Below are 22,113 nucleotides of genomic sequence, written 5' to 3' on the forward strand. Positions count from 1 at the left end.
GGGGATTACACCTAAAGAAGAATGGTATCTGCGTGCGTTGAATTATTGAACTAAATCCAGGCTGAAAGCAAAACAATATTACTCTTATATAATATACAGTTAAACCTAGTATTAGTTGCTAATATTAAAATGTATCTTAACAAAATTGGTTTATGTTGGAGTGTGACTCAGAAGGTGATGAAGATACTCCATTCCATTAGTTTAACATCTATTTGTAAGTCACATGCGAAGTGAAGGAAGTAGAAACTGAACATAAAAGTTAAAAACAGATACGAGTATTAGTTATTATTTGTTACTACTTTAAATTTGAGTATATGTCCTAACAAAATGAGAATACAAAAGTTTGGACATGACTTCAACAGGCAATGAAGAAAACTATTGCAAGTGTAGAACGTTTTCATGGTATTATTTTATCATCAGGTACAATTTGTTTACAGATGAATATATATATACAACATGGAACAGAGAGTTTTGTTTTGTTTTTTTAATCTCGCACAAAGCGACTCGAGGGTTATCTGCGCTAGCCGTTCCTAATTTAGCAGTGCAAGACTAGAGGGAAGGCAGTTAGTCATCACCACCCACCGCCAACTCTTGGGCTACTCTTTTATCAAATAATAGTGGGATTGACCGTCACATTACAACGCCCCACGGCTGAAAGGGCGAGCATGTTTGGCGCGATGGGGATGCAAACCCACGACCTTCGGATTACGAGTCGTACGCCTTAACACGCTTGGCCATGCCGGGAACAGAGAGTTCACAGTATCTGAGATTGCTTAACAGCTTAGTAAAGGCATCTTAGTACCCTTGGGTGTTGGTTTAGGGAAGGGATGTTTTGTTCAATCAAGATACCTTTGTCGAAAAATTACTCACACAGGTGTCTACACTCCTGGAAATGCCATCCATTTAGCTTAATAAACAATCAATATATTAAAAAAACCTGTATACACAGCTTCAAGACTTTCCTCAACTTACACTAGATATATATATGATATACTTAGAAGTTAGCGAGCTTCCTTAATACGAAATGGTTTGAATTTCGCACAAAGCTACACGAGGGCTATCTGCCCTAGCCGTCCCTAATTTAGCAGTGTAAGACTAGAGGGAAAGCACTTAGTCATCACCACCCACCGCCAACTCTTGAGCTACTCTTTTACCGATGAATAGTCGGATTAATCGTCAGGTTATAATGCTCCCACGGCTGAAAGGGCAAGTATGTTTGGTGCGACAGGAATGCAAACCTGCGACCCTCAGATTACGAGTGGAGTGCCTTAACCACCTGGTTATGCTGGACCATTATAACATCGGAGCTAGCGGATTTTTCCTTATTAAGAATTAATTGGTATTTTAAACTAAGGTCAAGCATCTATAAAGTATCTCACACCAACTAAACATTGTCGAAAATCTCCCATAGAACCACCAGATCCTCAAATTCAGCTCACAAACAAAACTGACATTAATACACCAAACAACAACACAACAGTACACTTTAGTTTACCATTCATCGCTGACATGAACTCAAAAATAATGAACAGTTGGAGAAAACTTGCCCATTACACATAAAGTTCCTGTTGACTTCAAATTCATCCCAAACTCTCAACCCTGAACTAAAATCATTACTAAATAAACTTATATAGAACCACACGTTGTTTAGAAAATAATGTGCAATAACTATCCAGAATTATGGATCAGGGAAATCTGGAAAAAGTAAGAAACCAGATTTATCGAACATAATAAAAATCCCTCCCATGTTTACTACCAGTACAACTCTACAAAACACTATAATTTTAAACAAAAAACTAAACTTCAAGAAACGCGAAATAAATTGGTTATCTTAATCGAATAAAGTAGCCATTTGCAAAACCAATGTCCAGGGGATACCAAGATACCTGTTCTAAGTTGTTAAACAATCCCCGGCCATGTGAACTCTTTGTTTCATACTCTATGTATATCCATGTGTCTACGTATACTACTCGTACGAGGTTATAATATAATCTTGTCGAATAGTTTTACACTTATAAGAAGTTTTCCTTATTAACCGTTTAAGCCGCCTCCAGACTTTTAATTTCTGAAAAGTGGGCATCTCGTCATCATATATAAATTTGACGACTGCTCGAGTTTGTGTAAGCCTAAATGTTTGTCTTTGTTATCCAAGATATGCCTATTGTTGTAACGCTACGTACGGTGGGACTATCTCCAAACTTCATAACACAAGTGTAAGAATAGTGTCGTGACTTGTATATAACCTTATTATACTCAAAGTTTTCCCTTCTTATCCTCACCAACCTTACCAACTCTGATTTTAGCGTAGTAAATCCATAGAGTTAACGCTGTCTCCGCGGGAGGGTACAAACTTAAGGTAAAAATATAATAATAATACGTGTAAGACATACACGTACACCTTACTGCATATAAAAACTTGTTTAGAGTATGATACTTACAGAAGACTTAATGCGTGGTAGTTGAGAGTTATATTAGTTAATTTAGATAACTGGATGGGACTCTTCATACCAGTATAATTCGTTTACTGAGCTACCAGTTGGTGCCTTTCAATATAATAGAATGCTAATTTCAAGAGGTAGGTTTATTTAACTTACTTATTCCCAAATGGCAGAATCTTATTTTTCTTATTCGTATTTTTATTTTTCAATTAATTTTCTTCTTCTTTACTTTGGAAAGCTCTTGCCTACCGACAACTTTCTGTAGACAGTGAAGGATGATATAGATGTAGGACGCCATGGGCTTGAGCTCCCACATCTCACTCTCCTAATTTCTATTCCTATATCTATTATTTCTCTTTTTATTCTTTTACTTCATTTTTATTTATGTGAGACTAGCAAATAGAGGTTAAGACTGATAGACAATGTATCCCCACCGCAATGTGGGTCCTTCTTAGGCAGTCACCTCCAAATCCTAGGGTACATTTTATATCCCACATTATATGTAGCGTTTTTTATTTTTCTATTTATTTTTGTTTTGGCTTGGTTTTTTTTTTATAAAAACCTGTTTATATATGAATGATAAAATAAAAATAATATATTTCAAATAAGAAATTATAATTCAGAGGTAATAATAATTTTAATTGGTTAAATATTCAGAGTTAAATGTAATAATAACAAAATTCCTTTCAAAATCGAAATTTTCCAAAGTGTGTTGAAAAAAGGTTTTGAGTTCGTGAACGAAGATTAATATTAAGGTCAAAGCTCATACTTTATGGGGTGAAGGTATTGAAAATACTGGTCCCATGGGCCTCTTTCCTTTCTCTGTCGACGTTTTATTTAAAACCGTTTTCAATACAAATAATAACCGTGCAAATGTTAGGGTAGTCACAATAGTAAATATAAGAGGCTGTAATTACAGAAACTGTGAGTAATATCAAACGTATGGTTAACTTATCATTAGTACAATATATTACAACAGAAAATTGAAAAGTAAACCTAAAGTGTTGTACAATGCATTAATAGTTTGCAGTAACTTTGAACAGACCAGCATATGTTCAAAATCAAGTCAAGTTGTATGTGGTTGACGTCTGTGTCTTTCAGTTTCATGAAGCCCACACAACATAACTCAGATTTTGTTCAGTTCAAGCCATGAGAGTTTCCATCGGTACGTTTTGTTTGATTTGGCTTTCCACCACACCTATTGCATGTTTGGAGTCACTTCCTTGCTTCAAAATGATTGTTAGCCAGCAGAGATTGACATGAAACTGTTGCACCTTGCAGCAGTGGAGGTATTGCACCTTGCAGCAGTGGAGGTGTCATCAGTTTCGTGAATATTTCTAACACATCTAGTGAAGATGGAACCTATAATTTTATATTCTCCAGCATTATATGATGCAGATGTTGTGCACTGACTGTGGTACTTTTCTCTCCTCTGGCATCAAACAAACTTTATGTCCAACTTTCTCCATCCTATTGTTTGATTTATGGTACCCATTTTAGCCTTTTGCTTAGTCAACTTTCCTAGGAAGTGATTTTTACACCTGCAACACGTGCATTGAGGCAACATCGAGCTAAAACGTATCTTACATTTACGAAGATACATTCAAACCTTTAGCTATGTACCTTAGATTTCTGAAGGTACATTAAAACCTTTAGTTGTGTACCTTGCATTTCTAAAGGTACATTGAAACCTTTAGTTGTGTATCTTACATTTTTGAAGGAACATTCAAACCTTTAGTTACATGTCTTACATTTCTGACGAGTTATGGCAATTAACAAAATGCCCATTTGGTAGTGATTTGGGACAGACGGATAAACCTGGATTTCCATGTTTTAACACATCTCAAGTATGAAATTTTAAATGTATAAATTAAAGATAATGTTCAACAGAAGGTCTCTGGTTTGTGATTTTTGTCGCAAATATTAATCTAGTGGTTTCTAATGCTTCGCCATCTTTTTACCATAACTTTAAAACTAGTTCAATATGCTTGTAGTATATCATGTTTCTTAATAAAATACTTATCTGTTTACGGATTTACAACGCTAAAAATCAGGGGTTTGATTTCCCCTCGGTGGGCTCAGCAGATAGTTCGATGTGGCTTTGCTGTGAGAAAAAAAAAACACACACACACAAATTAGATATCTGTTAATAAAGGCTCACAAAGCGACGGGGATAAACCATTTGTCAGTTTTTAACTTTTATTCCCAAACTTCTCATAAAAGATGAAATTGTAACTAAAACAAGAATTTTGAGAATTAACACGAGATACGCATGTCAAACTTGTTTCTTATGACTTTATATTGGAACATATATTTTAAGAGGGCGGAAGTATACTACAATAATTGAACATCTATTTTAAGAGGGCGGAGGTATACTACATTATTGGAACATCAATTTTAAAATGGCTGAGGTATACTACATTATTGGAACATCTACTTTAAGAGGATGGAGGTATACTACAATAATTGAATATCTATTTTAAAAGGGCGGAGGTATACTACATTATTAGAACTTGTAGTGAACCTTTCAGTTTACTGTCTTTTAATAGCAGCATCTATTCCTCCTAAACATGTTAGGTTCATTATGCTGTTCATTCGGGTATTTTATCAAGAATTTTCACTGGAAAGCGAACTTTGTTTTGCTTATCATCCCTAGTGGTGTGTTTTGCAAACCTTCTCTTCGCGTGTTTGTGTTCCTTGTGTAATAAAAATTTAGCTGGTTGTTAATTACAACTAAAACAAGTTAAAACTATATATCGAAATATCGAGGAAAGGGTCTGGTGTGTTTCTTAATTATGTTGTTTAGGATACTTCGTGTTGCACTTATGTAGAAATTTAAATTATGTGTATAAACATTTCTATAGTAGTAAAGATCTGTGTAAACTTTGTGTGATAATTGTTTAATTTACAGATAGTTTTTGTACCTATAAAAATTTATTATTAACTTTGTGTTATGGTTGTTTGTTTAACTTTTCTCCACATTTTGATATTTTGTGTATTATACACATGTGAGCAAAAATCCTATTAGATTGTTTAGGTTCATACACTTTATGGGGTCACAAAGGTACATGAAACTGCGAAAGAGATTCGCCCTACATTTTCAACCAATTCTATGTATGATAATACCACTGATTTACATTTCTTGTGTATCTATTAATACCATTATTCGGTGACTAAAGAGACACAGTTTAATCTGTTTTTGAATTTTAAAAAAACGTATAAACAATGACTTATAAAAACATCGGCTTGAGGGAAATAAATTCAAAAGTAATATTAATAAAATAATAATTAAATAATTTAAACCAATCTTAAGTTATAGTGCTGGTGATAATTCATATTTATATTTATTTTTAAATAATATTTACAATAGTATACTTCCACTGTTATAAATAATAATATATCTACAATTATCATGAAAAATATCTAGATATTTAAATTACATTATTCAATTTAAAGTACAACTAACACAATTCTTATATAATTCAGGATGACGCTCTTTAGAAAAATCCCGTACAAATAAATTTTCCAAATACTGTGGCACCATCTCGTGGCTGTCTGGTAAATCATTATGGTGTCAGTGGAAGCTTTCAAATCAGAAATAAGCCATATGCTACTAAAACTATAATTTTCGTCGAAATTCAACTACGACCTTACTTGGACTGGCGTTTTAAACGCTCTTAAGGTGCTTTCCTGTATACTCGAGAATGCGTAGGAATAAACTTCTTTTTCAGTAGGTGTCGCTTCTAAATATGCACAGTAAAAACAACTAGTTATAAAAGTTACAAATCGGCGGGCAAACTGTATTTTTAGATTTTCACATATTACGTCAACTTCAATATTTGTTAATGAAAGTACATTTAATGTAAATAAAGCGTGACTTTACATTTATTCAACGTGAGTTCTATCGTAAATCTTCTATAATTTTTCGAGTGGGTATTTAAAATTTTTCTCACATATGTTTTAAGTTGTTTAAAGATACGTTTAAGAAAGAATTCACCCGTAAATTTAAGAAACATTTTCCATTTGGAAATGTCCAAATAATAAAATATAAAATTAATAAACTAAAGTTGCCACTAGACCTTACCCAAGAAATGTTTTTTGTTTGTTTTTCGCACAAAGATCTTCAAAAAATATCTGCATTGTCCATACCTAATTCTAAACGGCATATAGTGTACATCAACAATGCTCGACCTACCAGAATTAATAATTACATTATAACATCCTCCCCTCCCCCGGAGCATGTTTAGTGGAGCGATTCAAGCCCACGACCCAGAAATTGCGAGCTGAGTGTTTCAGCCAACAGGCCATCCCCGCACCTGGTTCCGTCTGAACCAAAGTTTGGAAGTTTGTTTAAATTAACACACTAATGTTTTTATATAAAGATTTTCATCACTATGTAGTGTAGTGTAGAGATTTCTTAATATGCTAGTATGCAATAGCAAATAAGTCATTAGACATATTTTGTATTTGTTGAATAACCCTATTTTAGAATTATTGAAACAAAATGAATGGTCTCTTTCGAACTTTAATGAGCAAACAAACGTTACTGAAAACAAAATCTGGTGGATAAAGTGAAACAATCTTATATTACGCGTGGTGAGGTTTGGTTTGTTTTGAATTTCGCGCAAAGCTACTCAAGGGCTATCTGCGCTAGCCGTCCCTAATTTTGCAGAAGGCAGCTAGTCATCACCACCTACCGCCAACTTTTGGGCTGCTCTTTTTACCAACGAATAGTGGGATTGACCGTCACATTATAACGCCCCTACAGATGAAAGAGCGAGCACGTTTGGTACAACGGGGATTCGAACCTGTGACCCTTGGGTTACGATTTTAGCGCCTTAACCACCTGGTCAGGTTTTTTTTTTGCTTGTCTCTTTGTTGTTAAATACATCATGGGCTATCTGTACTGGCCTGGCATGGCCAAGCGCGTAAGGCCATGTAATCCGAGGGTCGCGGGTTCGCGTCCGCGTCGCGCTAAACATGCTCGCCCTCCCAGCCGTGGGGGCGTATAATGTGACGGTCAATCCCACTATTCGTTGGTAAAAGAGTAGCCCAAGAGTTGGCGGTGGGTGTTGATGACTAATTGCCTTCCCTCTAGTCTTACACTGCTAAATTAGGGACCGCTAGCACAGATAGCCCTCGAGTAGCTTTGTGCGAAATTCCAAAACAAACAAACAAACTATCTGTACTTGTACACTGCGGGTATCGAAACTGGATTTTTAGCAATTTTAAGCCTAAAGAATAAGCTGTTGGAGGCTACTTGTGAAGAAAGTAAATAATATCTATATCTTTAGTTTTCTTTTGACGTTTAACAGATTATCTTTAAAGCTCTTCTTAATGCTTGAGTTTTGTATTGTAATACGAACATGCTGTACTTAATATTTCCTAAGATATCAAAAAAGAAAACGTTTATACCAATGTTAAAACTACCTCGCACGAATGTTGCAATACTTTTGAAGGGACGACTCTTGTAAGAGATTCTACGCGGTTTAAAACAGTGTTGTATTAACACAAAATATAAAAATATGAAAAAAAAGAACATAATTTTTCTTTCAGTCGTTATAAAGACCCGCGTTTTCCAATAAAATAACTTTTACAAATACCAAAAGTATTATTAGATGATTAGAAGTTTCCCCGCTAGTCCAACGGTAAGTTTACGGACTTCCAACGCTAAAATCATGAGTTCGATTCCCTTCTGTGGACTCAGCAGATAGCCCCATATGACTTTCCTGTAAGAAAACACACGTACTCGTTAGAAGAGCAACTTTGTATTTAAAATATATTGTATTATTTAAAACTGTTGTTTTATTGTGTGTAATAAATTTATAAATATACCTAAACCTACAGAACAAATGTGTACAGAACGAAGCCTTTCTAAGAAAACATTCGTAATTAATATAGTATGTGTGTGTGTTTCTTATAGAAAGCCACATCGAGATATCTCCCGAGTCCTCCGATAGGAATCGAACCCCTGGTTTAGCGTTTTATATCCGTAGACTTTGTACCAGTGGAGACAATATATTATAATATATTACACAACACTCTTTTCTCAAGAAATTGCATACTCTTGTCATTAAATGTTTATTTCTCTTTTTATGTTTCCCATCTTATCTTACCTGAATACTTAATAGTATGCTCTTTCATATATAAATATATAATTACAGTAATAAAAAGAAAATTCCTTGATAAAAACTTTGTATGATATAACAAAATAAAATAATTCTTTATAATGCTTATTTATATCTATTTCCACTGACTCTCTTGCAGGATATTTTCGAATTGTAAAGTTTTTTTTAATCACTTCTTAAAATGTGATTTGAAAAAGTTATATTAATTCAAAATTATTAACGTGTCATTGTTTAACTTTTTCAGATCCACAGTTTTCGTTTCCAGTACTAGAACGACAATATCTGTTAAAGAACAGCTTTAAAGTATTAATAACCACACCTCGATATCAGAGTGTCTAAAACAAATCACCACTCTGAGGTTCTAAAGACCTATCAAACTTTAAAGAACTTTGAAGAAGGAAAAAAAAAGACCTAAATATTACATAGCGAAGAAAAGGTTTCTCCATAAAAATGAACAAATCAAATGCCGGTCAAGCTTGGAGAGAAACTGTTATAAACGTAATAAAGCAGACTGCAGAAATGAAAGGGTTAAAATAATACATAATCTCTTGACACGTGTTAAAGTTCAAACGAGATTTAAGGTCATGTCACAAATCCTAAATGCTTTAATCGAGAAATAAGAATAAAAAGTGAGAATCCTTCTGACTTAAAAGAAAACCCACAAGAAAGCCAACATGAAGGAAACGTAAATATTTTTTTTGAAAAAACAAAGTTAATCGAGAAGAACAACAGTTTTATCCAAATATGAAACTAATCAAAACGTAGCACTTTGTTCAAATGGAAGGTGATAAAAAAATTAAAGAATTTCTTGAAGTTTCAGTAAAATCACTGAAACGTGATGATGAAAAGGATTCAGATAACCAAGAAAGTGGTAAAGCATCATCAATGGCTATCGAAGAAACCGGTGACCAACAGAACATCGACGCAGACACAGAAAGGATTCTAGAAGCAGAAGCTGCTTTAAGAAGTCTCTCTGGAAATCTAGAAGAATCTGAAAAGGGAACTTGTTTTGGAATAACGGACGAAAACCTGATGTTCGAAAATCTGTTTGAAAAGAAAGATGATGAAGTGGCGCAAATAAAATGTTTGACACGTTCGAGCTCTTGGAAAGAGGTTGTGACTCTGAGTGCCTCTTCCTGCAGTAGCAGTGACAGGTCTCCAATACAGTCACCAGTGCTTTTTTATCCTGATTTTGGAAATAAACAAGAAGCAATCCAACCAGAACCTGATGATAATAAAAATACCCAACTCGCTGATATGGAATCCATTTCAACGTTTAGAAATGGAATTAAAGCTTTCAGTGATGAAGACGTTGAACCTGATGTTGAACATAGTACTCAAACTGAATCAATAGATGCTTACGATGTGGAAAATCTACTAAAAATTGAAGAAAAATGTGCAACCATACAGTCAATTCCAAACTCTTTTAAAGAGGAAGTTTTAACGAATGACCTGAGGAAAGAAACAGCAGAAAACTTTGATAAAGGTTTAGTAATTAAAAACCAAGAAACCATGTCCTCACATCGTACCTTTGATAATGTACAACACGCCCATTCTGAAAATATTGAAAGACGTTTGTCTCATGTAATGTCATCTAAATATTTTCTAGCAACTGACCATATGTCAGACCATATTAGACAACCAGATAGTCATAACAAACCTCTTTTGGGAAAACCTTTGTTACAACCAGATAAATTAAGCCCGAGATGTCCAAATTTTCAAAAAAATCTAATGAAAAATTCTGATATATTAACAACAGAGGACGATAACTCCAACCACAGTCACATGCCTTTCCATTCCTCTCCCTTGAAAACTGTTAGTGCGCCATCTTCGGGGCCACTTTTGCCCTCTTCAAACGACTGCTCTTCCCAAGATTCTCCGTACGCTTCAATATATACTGCTTGTATTAAAAATGACATATGCCACTCATCATCGTCTAATAACTATATGACATCGTCCAATGTCCTTCAAGGATCCACCTCCTTCCCATTTCCCCAACACGATCCCTTAAATCCAGCACTGTCACATTCATCTCCATATGCAACCAACATTTACGCTACTGATCAAACGAATACCAGCCCTACTGATGAAGAATCATGTATTTACGTTTCGGCATCTCAGTTGATGAGGTCAAAATCCCCCACAGATTATTACACGTCGTTCAACACTCCAGTTCTTACTCCGACCATCAGGCATGAGATTGGTAAAGATTTAAAGCAGAACAAGTGTTATACGTTTCTAGAGTCAACACTGAATACGTCATGTGAGAAGTTATCTATAGTGGACGACCATTTACTCCCTTTATCGGATGACGAGAATCCTTTCGTTATAGATGAGGGTGATGACCCTCAGTCTCCTCTCACCTCAAGACCAAGCACAACCTTTTCTAGCGCCCCCTGCACGCCTCTTTCAATCTGCAGCAATTCAGAAAAGCCACCAACGGAAACTGATGTGAAATTCACTGACGAATATTTTAAAGGTAATAAAATAGTACGCTTAACTTAACTCGGTAAAAACAGGTAATTTCAATACAATGCCTATTTAACTATTTTTAAATATTTTGTGTTCAGTGAATGTTTTATCACACTTTACACCGAAGTCTTTTAAAGCATAAGTTAGCCGGGTAATGTTCTTATACTGCGCCTCAAAAAGGTGCTTAAACTCACATATAATATTTATTGTAATTATTTTTAAATTTATTTTAGCATTAGTTCTTCGTTTGTTTAATGTTTGTTTATAACGCAAAGCGACACAGTGAGCTATCTGTGCTGTGCCAATCGCGGATATCAAACGCTAATAATTCTAAGCCCTTGAGCTTAACGACAACTCACAGAAAGAGATCATCTTTATTGGATACATTTGGCTGATGGTTAATTGTTCTACTCGTTAATTTATTTGAATATTTATAGTTCTGTCAGAAAAAATATACTGATACAACAATAACGTTTTTAGTCATACCATTTAATAAAATCAACGTTGAACTGAACCGGATTCTATCAGAAAAAAATAAACTGATTTAACAATAACTTTCCATAAACATACTATTTGTTTAATAAGAGTTGAAATAAATCCCCAGTGGCTCATCAGTAAGTCTGCAGGCTTGTGGCGCAACAAATCGGGAATCGATACCCTGTCGTGGGCAGAGCACGGAGAGCCCAGTGTATATTACAGCTCTGCTCTTAACAACGACTAAATCAAAGAGTTTAGATAAATCTGAAAGAATTTCACATGACTTGAGCATAGTGTAAGTAGGAACCACATTTACTTAAGTATTTGCCACCACCTTAATACACTTCTATCCTTGGGATCCACCACCACAGTACACTTTTGTCCTTGGGATCCACCACCTCAATACACTTCTATCCTTGGGATCCACCACCTCAATACATTTCTATCCTTGGGATCCACCACCTTAATACACTTCTATCCTTGGGATCCACCACCTCAATACACTTCTATTCTTGGGATCCACCACCTTAATACACTTCTATCCTTGGGATCCACCACCTCAGTACACTTCTATCCTTGGGATCCACCACCTTAATACACTTCTATCCTTGGGATCCACCACCTCAATACACTTCTATTCTTGGGATCCACCACCTCAATACACTTCTATCCTTGGGATCCACCACCTCAATACACTTCTATTCTTGGGATCCACCACCTTAATACACTTCTATCCTTGGGATCCACCACCTCAGTACACTTCTATCCTTGGGATCCACCACCTTAATACACTTCTATCCTTGGGATCCACCACCTCAATACACTTCTATCCTTGGGATCCACCACCTCAATACACTTCTATCCTTGGGATTCACCACCTCAATACACTTCTATCCGTGTAATCCATTTTCATCTTTCTGTTTTTCTTTCCATTTAATGCTACAATATATATATATGTAACAAGAATGCACTGCTTGACTTGTTAATATGATTCACTGCTTGACTTGTTAATATGATTCACTGCTTGACTTATTAATATGATTCACTGCTTGACTCGTTAATATGATTCACTGCTTGACTTGTTAATATGATTCACTGCTTGATTTGTTAATATGATTCACTGCTTGACTTGTTAATATGATTCACTGCTTGACTTGTTAATATGATTCACTGCTTGACTTATTAATATGATTGGGCATCAGTAAACATACAAAGGAATATTTAACATTTTGTTTGGTTTTTCATGTCGTTATTTATCTCAGTAACTGCACATTATAGTCATGTTTAATTAATCTTCCTCAGCTTGAAAATATAGTTTAAAATCATGATATAACTTGATTTGGTTAGCCTTTAGAATAACCAGCCATCTGAAAGTGAAAATTAAGACAGTATTTTTCTAATCGCGTGTAGTGTCCATAATCAAACCGTTAAATATGTTTATGCTCTCAAGTAAATCAGATACAGGTGACTCGAAACCTGAAATTCACCATGGCAACAGCAGATTATGATAAACTCTTAAAAAACAATTAAAATAATTTCTAACAGCAGCTCACAGTTTACACTTGTTATTTTGATATCGAACTTAACGGAGTTCTTTCTCAGAAAATTAAACGATGCTGTATGAAATACATGCATATCAGTTCATAGCCCTAAGGATTGTTGAGTTCCATTATATTTGTCATATAACGTTAGCCCTAAGAACTGTTGAGTTACATTGTGTGCACCATATACGAATCTCGCTTACTTTACATTGAAGTAATTATTTGGTAAGGTCGTTAGCGTTCAGTAGCTAGAAAACAAAGAAGTGTAAACATGAATTACTTATGCACACGGCCTGGCATGGCCAAGCGCGTAAGGCGTGCGACTCGTAATCTGAGGGTCGCGGGTTCGCGCCCGCGTCGCGCTAAACATGCTCGCCCTCCCAGCCGTGGGGGTGTATAATGTGACAGTCAATCCCACTATTCGTTGGTAAAAGAGTAGCCCAAGAGTTGGCGGTAGGTGGTGATGACTAGCTGCCTACCCTCTAGTCTTACACTGTTAAATTAGGGACGGCTAGCACAGATAGCCCTCGAGTAGCTTTGTGCGGAATTCTAAAACAAACAAACAAACAAAAACTTATGCACACAAACACACTGTGTATAATCAATAATACACTGTTTCTTCATAGAACACATCTTTGTGAAGTTTTTCAAGAGCGCTTTCTGTTTCTCCTGCACTTGTGTCTATTTTCAGGTAATTCCCCTGTATTTACGAGTATGTATTTCTGTGGGTGATTCCTCTAGACTTTTTACTATTCTTAAGTTATTTTCTCTGCACACTTCTCTTTGCGAGAATGTTTTCCTGCATTTCTGTTGTTATTTTGTCATCGCATTTCGATATATTGTTGGTATGTTATAAGAAAAAAGATATTTTATTTCAAAAAAGTATTAAATAGGCACTTCAATAAGTTCAGATGAATTATGTCTTTTAGACAGAGAAATGATCCTTTATATTTACTGTTATACACTCAGACCACGTTTGTTGAATCTATGGTAAAGTGTGGATGCAACGTTAGGTTTTCAATAGAAGATAAAGCAAATACTTTAAACAAGCGACAATGTATGATTATAAACATGATTTTGTTTAGTACCTCATTTCAGTGAAAGTGTTTGATATGATACGTGGTGTTATAATTAGGACTTTGTTTAGTACCTCATTTTAGTGAAAGTATTTTGTATGTTATGTGGTTTTATGATCAGGAGTTTCTTTAGTACCTCATTTCAGTGAAAGTATTTGGTATGTTACGTGGTGTTATAATCAGGTCTTTGTTTAGTACCTCATTTCAGTGAAAGCATTTGATATGTTATGTGGTGTTATAATCAAGATTTTGTATAATACCTCATTTTAGTGAAAGTATTTGGTATGTTATGTGGTTTTATAATCAGGACTTTGTTTAGTACCTAATTTCAGTGAAAGAATTTGGTATGTTGTATGGTATTATAATCAGGACATATAATCAGTGAATCTATTTAGTATGTTATATAGTGGTATAATCAGGACTTTGTTTAGCACCTCATTTCAGTGAAAGTATTTGATATGTAATATACTGCTATGATCAGGACTTTGTTTAGTACCTCATTTCAGTGAAAGCATTTTATGTAACGTTGTGTTATAATCAGGAGTTTGTTTAGTACCTCATTTCAGTGAAAGTATTTGGTATGATATATAGTGTTATAATCAGGACTTTGTTTAGTACCTCATTTCAGTGAAAGTATTTGGTATATTATTTGGTGTTATAATCAGGACTTTGTTTAGTACCTCATTTTAGTGAAAGTATTTGGTATGTTACGTGGTGTTATAGTCAGGACTTTGTTTAGTACCTCATTTCAGTGAAAGAATTTGGTATGTTGTATGGTATTATAATCAGGACATATAATCAGTGAATCTATTTAGTATGTTATATAGTGGTATAATCAGGACTTTGTTTAGTACCTCATTTTAGTGAAAGTATTTGGTATGTTACGTAGTGTTATAGTCAGGACTTTGTTTGGTACCTCATTTCAGTGAAAGCATTTTATGTAACGTTGTGTTATAATCAGGAGTTTGTTTAGTACCTCATTTCAGTGAAAGTATTTGGTATATTATTTGGTGTTATAATCAGGACTTTGTTTAGTACCTCATTTTAGTGAAAGTATTTGGTATGTTACGTGGTGTTATAGTCAGGACTTTGTTTAGTACCTCATTTCAGTGAAAGAATTTGGTATGTTGTATGGTATTATAATCAGGACATATAATCAGTGAATCTATTTAGTATGTTATATAGTGGTATAATCAGGACTTTGTTTAGTACCTCATTTTAGTGAAAGTATTTGGTATGTTACGTAGTGTTATAGTCAGGACTTTGTTTAGTACCTCATTTCAGTGAAAGTATTTGGTATATTATTTAGTTTTATAATCAGGACTTTGTTTTGTACCTCATTTCAGTGAAAGTATTTGGTATGTTACGTGTCTACTCGAAAGATCATTAAAATCATTCAACCCAATCTAACCTTTTTCTTCAGGACTTATCCTTCTGAATTTTAGTAAAACTTTAGTGATGACATAGAAACGATGACTCGAAATCTCAAAATTGAGAAAGTTTATTGTAGATCTCAATGGAAAGAGTTAGGACCATCTGTGATGAAAATAACGTATATACAAGAAAGTTTTTATAGTGTACAAAAAAATGAAATAAATTAGTGTTTATGTGACACATTCCGTACCCCGTGAAATATTCAGCAGAAATTCATTAGGTTGTTGCATTGTTCATTACTGTTGTAAAGATGTTTTCATTTAAACATTGATTGGTGTACCTCAACGTTAATGAAGTTACTAAGTAATTAAGCACCACGTACATCAGTAAGTTACAATAATATTCTGGTTGTACAAAGGCGAGAGCTTCCTACGAACACTAATGAGGAGAGCGGGTTTGTTAATTGGATTATAACAAATTAACACTTGAAATGCTCAACCAATGGAAGGAACGCAGTTGGATATGAAAATTGGAAACGTCATAGCTGGTTGTTTTTATGGCCACGTATTTGGTTTGGCAGGCTAGTGTAAAGGTTACAGGGTAGCCTTCTGCATCAGAGTTCTAATTCTGGTTAACCACTCATTAAGAAGGTCACGAATATCTCCTGCTGTCAGCTCGCAATGATTTCCTCTAACACTGGAGAGTCGCTTTATGGGTTTAAGCTATTGTGGATGCTCCTGGAAAAGGGGTGTAAAGGTAAAGGTTAAATACGTTTTGTGCTCTTCAGAACAGGTGTAACGCACTCCTTAACATGTGATAAAATGTATTTGTTTTTCTAAGATCTGAAACGTATGCAATATTAACCTTACGTTTATTTTTCATGTTCTTTGTTTAGGATTAAATAAGTGATGTAACGCTTTGAGAAGTTGCTTACGTTCTATGTTTATCTGACTAAAATGTTACGTTATGTGAAAGTTAATGCTGAGAAATGGTAATACTATAGATCCTTTGGTAATACTATAGATCCTTTGCGTTATGTATTACACCACAATTCAGATGTTTTCCTAACGTTCCCCGAACCGAATGTTTTTTAAGATAATACCTCAACATTTTACAAAATTCTTGGGTTTTTCTTTGTACTTATTATTATTTTTAGTTTCAAAAACAACAACAGAATTTTGTGGAATTTTAGCACAGTTGTACGTTTGTGAAATAGGTTTGTATCAGTTTGAATTTACTTGCTAATTACGTTACAAGTTGCATTAAAATTCATGTATGAGGTCAGATACAACTATGAAAGACTCCTGTAGCAAATAGTTTTTGCTTCTGTAACAGCTCCATCTGTCTAATAATATTAACCTGAATAAAAGCTGACTGTCTCAGTACCTCTGTAACTTCTAATACCTTATTGCGCACAAATTAACGACGTAGACTCCCCTTAATAAAACCTTTAAACTACAAATTTTTATATAGATATACTGAATGATAAACGTTTAGTTTAAAAACTACTTACGAACATATATTCCTCCTTTATTTCATGAACAATAAACCCAATTATTATTGTTACATCGATCATAATGTGTTCTGTATGTAAATAAAACAATGAAGTATTGTTATATGTGAATGAAGTATCGAGATATGAGGAAATTGCTATTAAAAACTCAATAGGTTCAACATCTCTAGTTAAAATATATAAAAACTCAATAGGTTCAACATCTCTAGTTAAAATATATAAAAACTCAATAGGTTCAACATCTCTAGTTAAAATATATAAAAACTCAATAGGTTCAACATCTCTAGTTAAAATATATAAAACCTCAATAGGTTCAACATCTCTAGTTTAAATATATAAAAACTCAATAGGTTCAACATCTCTAGTTAAAATATATAAAAACTCAATAGGTTCAACATCTCTAGTTAAAATATATATTTGGGATACTTCTATATTTTAAAGTGAGTGTATGTTACAAATGTAGTACAAGTTTTACATAGTTCTATAAACAGGATGAACCAAAACCTTCCAGTAACAGTTTATTGTGATTCATAATAATATACTGTAACCGTTGAAGGTGAGTTTACGTCATAAAAGGTGATTACAAGTCGCATGTGAAGTCACAAACAGGATGAACAAAAACCGAGTCACATATAACGATACGACATAACTGATATTCACCACTCAGAAGTGTTAATTTCTCAACGACACAGCTTTATTTAACTTTATTTTCAAAGATGAAATACAAGTTCTTTTTTTGTACAACTTAAACAGAAAGTATTGTTGAAACTAAGCTTGTTTACTGATAATGGGAGAAAATACATAAACATTATTTGAAAGTATATCAAAATTTTACAAGAATTGAAGTTTTATCGACCATTTAAAACTTAACAAATTATATGAAATTTATAAAAGTATGTTAAAATCCTAGAATATAAGTTGTCTTGTTAAGTAATATATACTATTATAATTATTAAAATCTCTTTTAACCTATTTGGAGAACTGAGTGCTCATGGCTATCCTCGCCTGAACGATGGTGAGTGGCTAATTGCCGTAGAACAAATATAACTAAACAATGAAAGTGTTTTGATTCAGACAATAACTGTTTGAATTAGTAGCCTAGATAATAATATATGGAAATAAAAAATAACCAAATTAATCATTTGGTTGTAGGCTACTATCACGTCAATGATAGAGATATGATGCTTACAAATAGAGATATGACGGTTACAAATAGAGATATGACGATTACAAATAGAGATATGATTGTTATAAATAGAGATATGACGGTTACAAATAGAGATATGATGGTTACAAATAGAGATATGATGGTTACAAATAGAGATATAACGATTACAAATAGAGATATGACGATTACAAATAGAGATATGATGGTTATAAATAGAGATATGATGGTTACAAGTAGAGATATAACGATTACAAATAGAGATATGACGGTTACAAATAGAGATATGACGATTACAAATAGAGATATGATGGTTACAAATAGAGATATGATGGTTACAAATAGAGATATAACGATTACAAATAGAGATATGACGGTTACAAATAGAGATATGACGATTACAAATAGAGATATGACGATTACAAATAGAAATATGATGGTTACAAATAGAGATATGACGATTACAAATAGAGATATGACGGTTACAAATAGAGATATGACGGTTACAAATAGAGATATGATGGTTACAAATAGTTCTGTAATTATTCCATTCGTTTAATTGTTTTTTTTCTATAGTACAAACAATGATTAGAAGTGTTTTTTTCATGAAATCCTATAATTTCATTTCTATTTCAACAGATGTATCTATATGTGTTGCTCTAAACTTTCAAGGTACATTAGCTGATGCTGGGTAACTGTCATCTAATACTATGTTTTCAAGTAATATTGCTAATGCTGGGTAACTGTCACCTAATACTAACTTTTCAACTTACATTGCTAATGCTGGGTAACTGTTAACTAATACCAAGTTTTCAAGTTACATTGTCTCATGCTGGGTAACTGTTATCTAATACTATGTTTTCAAGTTACATTGTCTCATGCTGGGTAACTGTTACCTAATACTAATTTTTAAGTTACATTGTCTTATGCTGGGTAACTGTTACCTAACACTAAGTTTTTAAGTTACATTGCCTCATGCTGGGTAACTGTTACCTAATACTAAGTTTTCAAGTCACATTGTCTCATGCTGGGTACCTGTCACCTTATTCCAGGTGGCTAGTGTGTGGTACTTTCAACAAAATAATAAGGTTTAAGCTTTGAATTAGCGAAAGATAAAATCTCTCAGTCACCTTTATAACGACCTAGGTATAAAATAATAAATCAAGGGTCGTCCTTGTGAATATTATAGATTTTACATGATAAGGGAACAAAGACAGGGGGAAAAATCAACTAATAATTCCGAACTTCTATATGTAAAGCACGCATGGAATTTATATTTATACTGCCACCGTCCTTGTACTTTGTACATGATCAATCTTGGACTTAAATATTAATAATAGATTGAATGAGAATGTATATTTTACCTTTGCTCTTTTATAAATGACCTCAACTTTGGTACCGTACTCACGGGTCATCAGAAACAACTATTTTTCTACTACAATATTTAAAAGAAAAACAGTGGACATTTGCACAGAAGCAGAAGCAAACCCACCTGAATAACGAAAGTAGTTATGAATCATGTAGTTAGTTTAAATACGGTTACCATAACTACACACTTCATAAATTCATCTCTACTTATTATTTTAAGCAACATAAATATGACTCGTTTCAGTATTATTCAGTTAACGCGACACGAGTGTCAAGTGATAACACACAATACAAATGCCAGTTGTTAATACACAGTATAAGTGCCAAGAATTAACACAAATGTCAAGTTATAACATAGTATAAGTGTCAAAAGTTAAAACAATACAAGTGTTAAGTTACTTCATTCATCTGAAATTCATTAGAGGGCCTAAATTCTGTAAGCTACTATTAGTAATTTCTGAAGGTTCATTCTAAGTGATATCATACGATGAATTTTACAGCTAACATTAGAATCAGATGTAATCGAATAAATAAAATAAAATTTCTAACTAATTCATCTAATTAACCTCAATACCTATCTTAAATAAAGTGATTTTCAACCTAATACATCTAATTAACCTCAATACCTATCTTAAATAAAGTGATTTTCAACCTAATACATCTAATTAACCTCAATACCTATCTTAAATAAAGTGATTTTCAACCTAATACATCTAATTAACCTCAATATTTATCTTAAATAGTGATTTTCAAACTAATGCATCTAATTAACCTCAATACCTATCTTAAATAAAGTGATTTTCAAACTAATGCATCTAATTAACCTCAATACCTGTCTTAAATAAAGTGATTTTCAAACTAATACATCTAATTAACCTCAGTACCTATCTTAAATAAAGTGATTTTCAACCTAATACATCTAATTAACCTCAATACCTATCTTAAATAAAGTGATTTTCAAACTAATGTATCTAATTAACCTCAATACCTGTCTTAAATAAAGTGATTTTCAAACTAATACATCTAATTAACCTCAATATCTATCTTAAGTAGTGATTTTCAAACTAATGCATCTAATTAACCTCAGTACCTGTCTTAAATAAAGTGATTTTCAAACTAATGCATCTAATTAACCTCAATACCTGTCTTAAATAAAGTGATTTTCAAACTAATACATCTAATTAACCTCAGTACCTGTCTTAAATAAAGTGATTTTCAAACTAATACATCTAATTAACCTCAGTACCTATCTTAAAACTGAGCATGAGAATCAGCTTTTGTACCTGCTTATTCTCAGTTATCTCACGTTAACACCACACATGAAATCAGGCACACGTTTTAACACAAATATTAAGTAGTTTTCTTATACCACTATATGTCACTTATCATTTTGACATATACAAGGTCTGTTAACATGATCGGTATAATTGAGTGAATTATACTCACTCAAGTTGAATAAAAAGGGGTAAATATTAAGTTTGCTAATCTGGTTTTTGTTAAAGTACTTATGAACATTAATCAGGAATATTAAATTTTTATTCGAGCAAAGAAAATGTAGATAGGTTAACACTTTCTCCTCGTTGTTTCTACATCAAACACTAGACACTTAAGTTGTTTTGTTTTTTATTGTGTGTAAGTGTTTCTGTACGCTTCTTAAATTTACGTATTGACGGTTTATTATTTGTTTGTTTTTGAATTTCGCGCATGTCATCACCACCCACCGCCAACTCTTGGACTACTCTTTTAACATCGAATAGTGGGGGTTGACTGTCATATAATAACGCCCCCACGGCTGAAAGGGCGAGTATGTTTGGTGTGATAGAGATTCGAACCCGTGACCCTCAGATTACGAGTCGAGCGCCTTAACCACCTGGCCATGCCGGGCCGTTATTTATTTTTATGGCAAAGCCACACATTTGTTAACACGCGTGAATTGAATCACAGATTTTAACGTTATAAGTGCATGCTGGAGAGCTATTGCTAGAAACAATAATAATAAACAAGTAACTGTTTGTTTCAAGTGGCCAGTGCCACACCGTTGATTTCTTAAAATACTAACCTACGTATACTTTTAAAATCTATGCTTAATGATACATATCTTATTAAACACCAACTACCCCAATTATAAAATAAATATTTATTAAACCCTGGTTTTATGCAGTATGTAAAAAAATCTCACGTAATTTACGTACAGGAGAATTATACAAATTTTGTGCTTAATTCTAAACAAACAAAGGAACACATAAGTATCGTACTTTTACTTACAAGGAAAAGGAAATCTCTGAATGAAATACCAGTAATTACTATTACAGTTGATATGTTTTGCCTGTACCTGTTTATACGGAGTTACGGAATTGGCTGTATCTGTTTATAGGGAGTTACGGAATTGGCTGTATCTGTTTATAGGGAGTTACGGAATTGGCTGTACCTGTTTATAAGGAGTTATGGAATTGGCTGTACCTGTTTATAGGGAGTTACGGAATTGGCTGTATCTCTTTATAGGGAGTTACGGAATTGGCTGTATCTCTTTATAGGGAGTTACGGAATTGGCTGTATCTGTT

At 33.6% G+C, this 22,113-nt stretch overlaps 1 protein-coding gene across 1 annotated transcript in view; it reads left to right on the top strand.

Moving 5' to 3' along the window:
- The window catches only part of LOC143230016 (uncharacterized), a 106,973-nt gene that overhangs the window by 25,580 nt on the left and 59,280 nt on the right, over window positions 1-22,113 (top strand). The window contains exon 2 of the mRNA XM_076462960.1: window positions 8,811-11,045. Within this exon, the coding sequence (XP_076319075.1) occupies window positions 9,344-11,045 (1,702 nt within the window). The 5' untranslated portion in view covers window positions 8,811-9,343. The remainder of the gene's footprint in view (window positions 1-8,810; window positions 11,046-22,113) is intronic.

This window comes from Tachypleus tridentatus, chromosome 10 (assembly GCF_004210375.1).
Source record: "Tachypleus tridentatus isolate NWPU-2018 chromosome 10, ASM421037v1, whole genome shotgun sequence".
In the NCBI taxonomy this organism is placed as follows: Eukaryota; Metazoa; Arthropoda; class Merostomata; order Xiphosura; family Limulidae; genus Tachypleus; species Tachypleus tridentatus.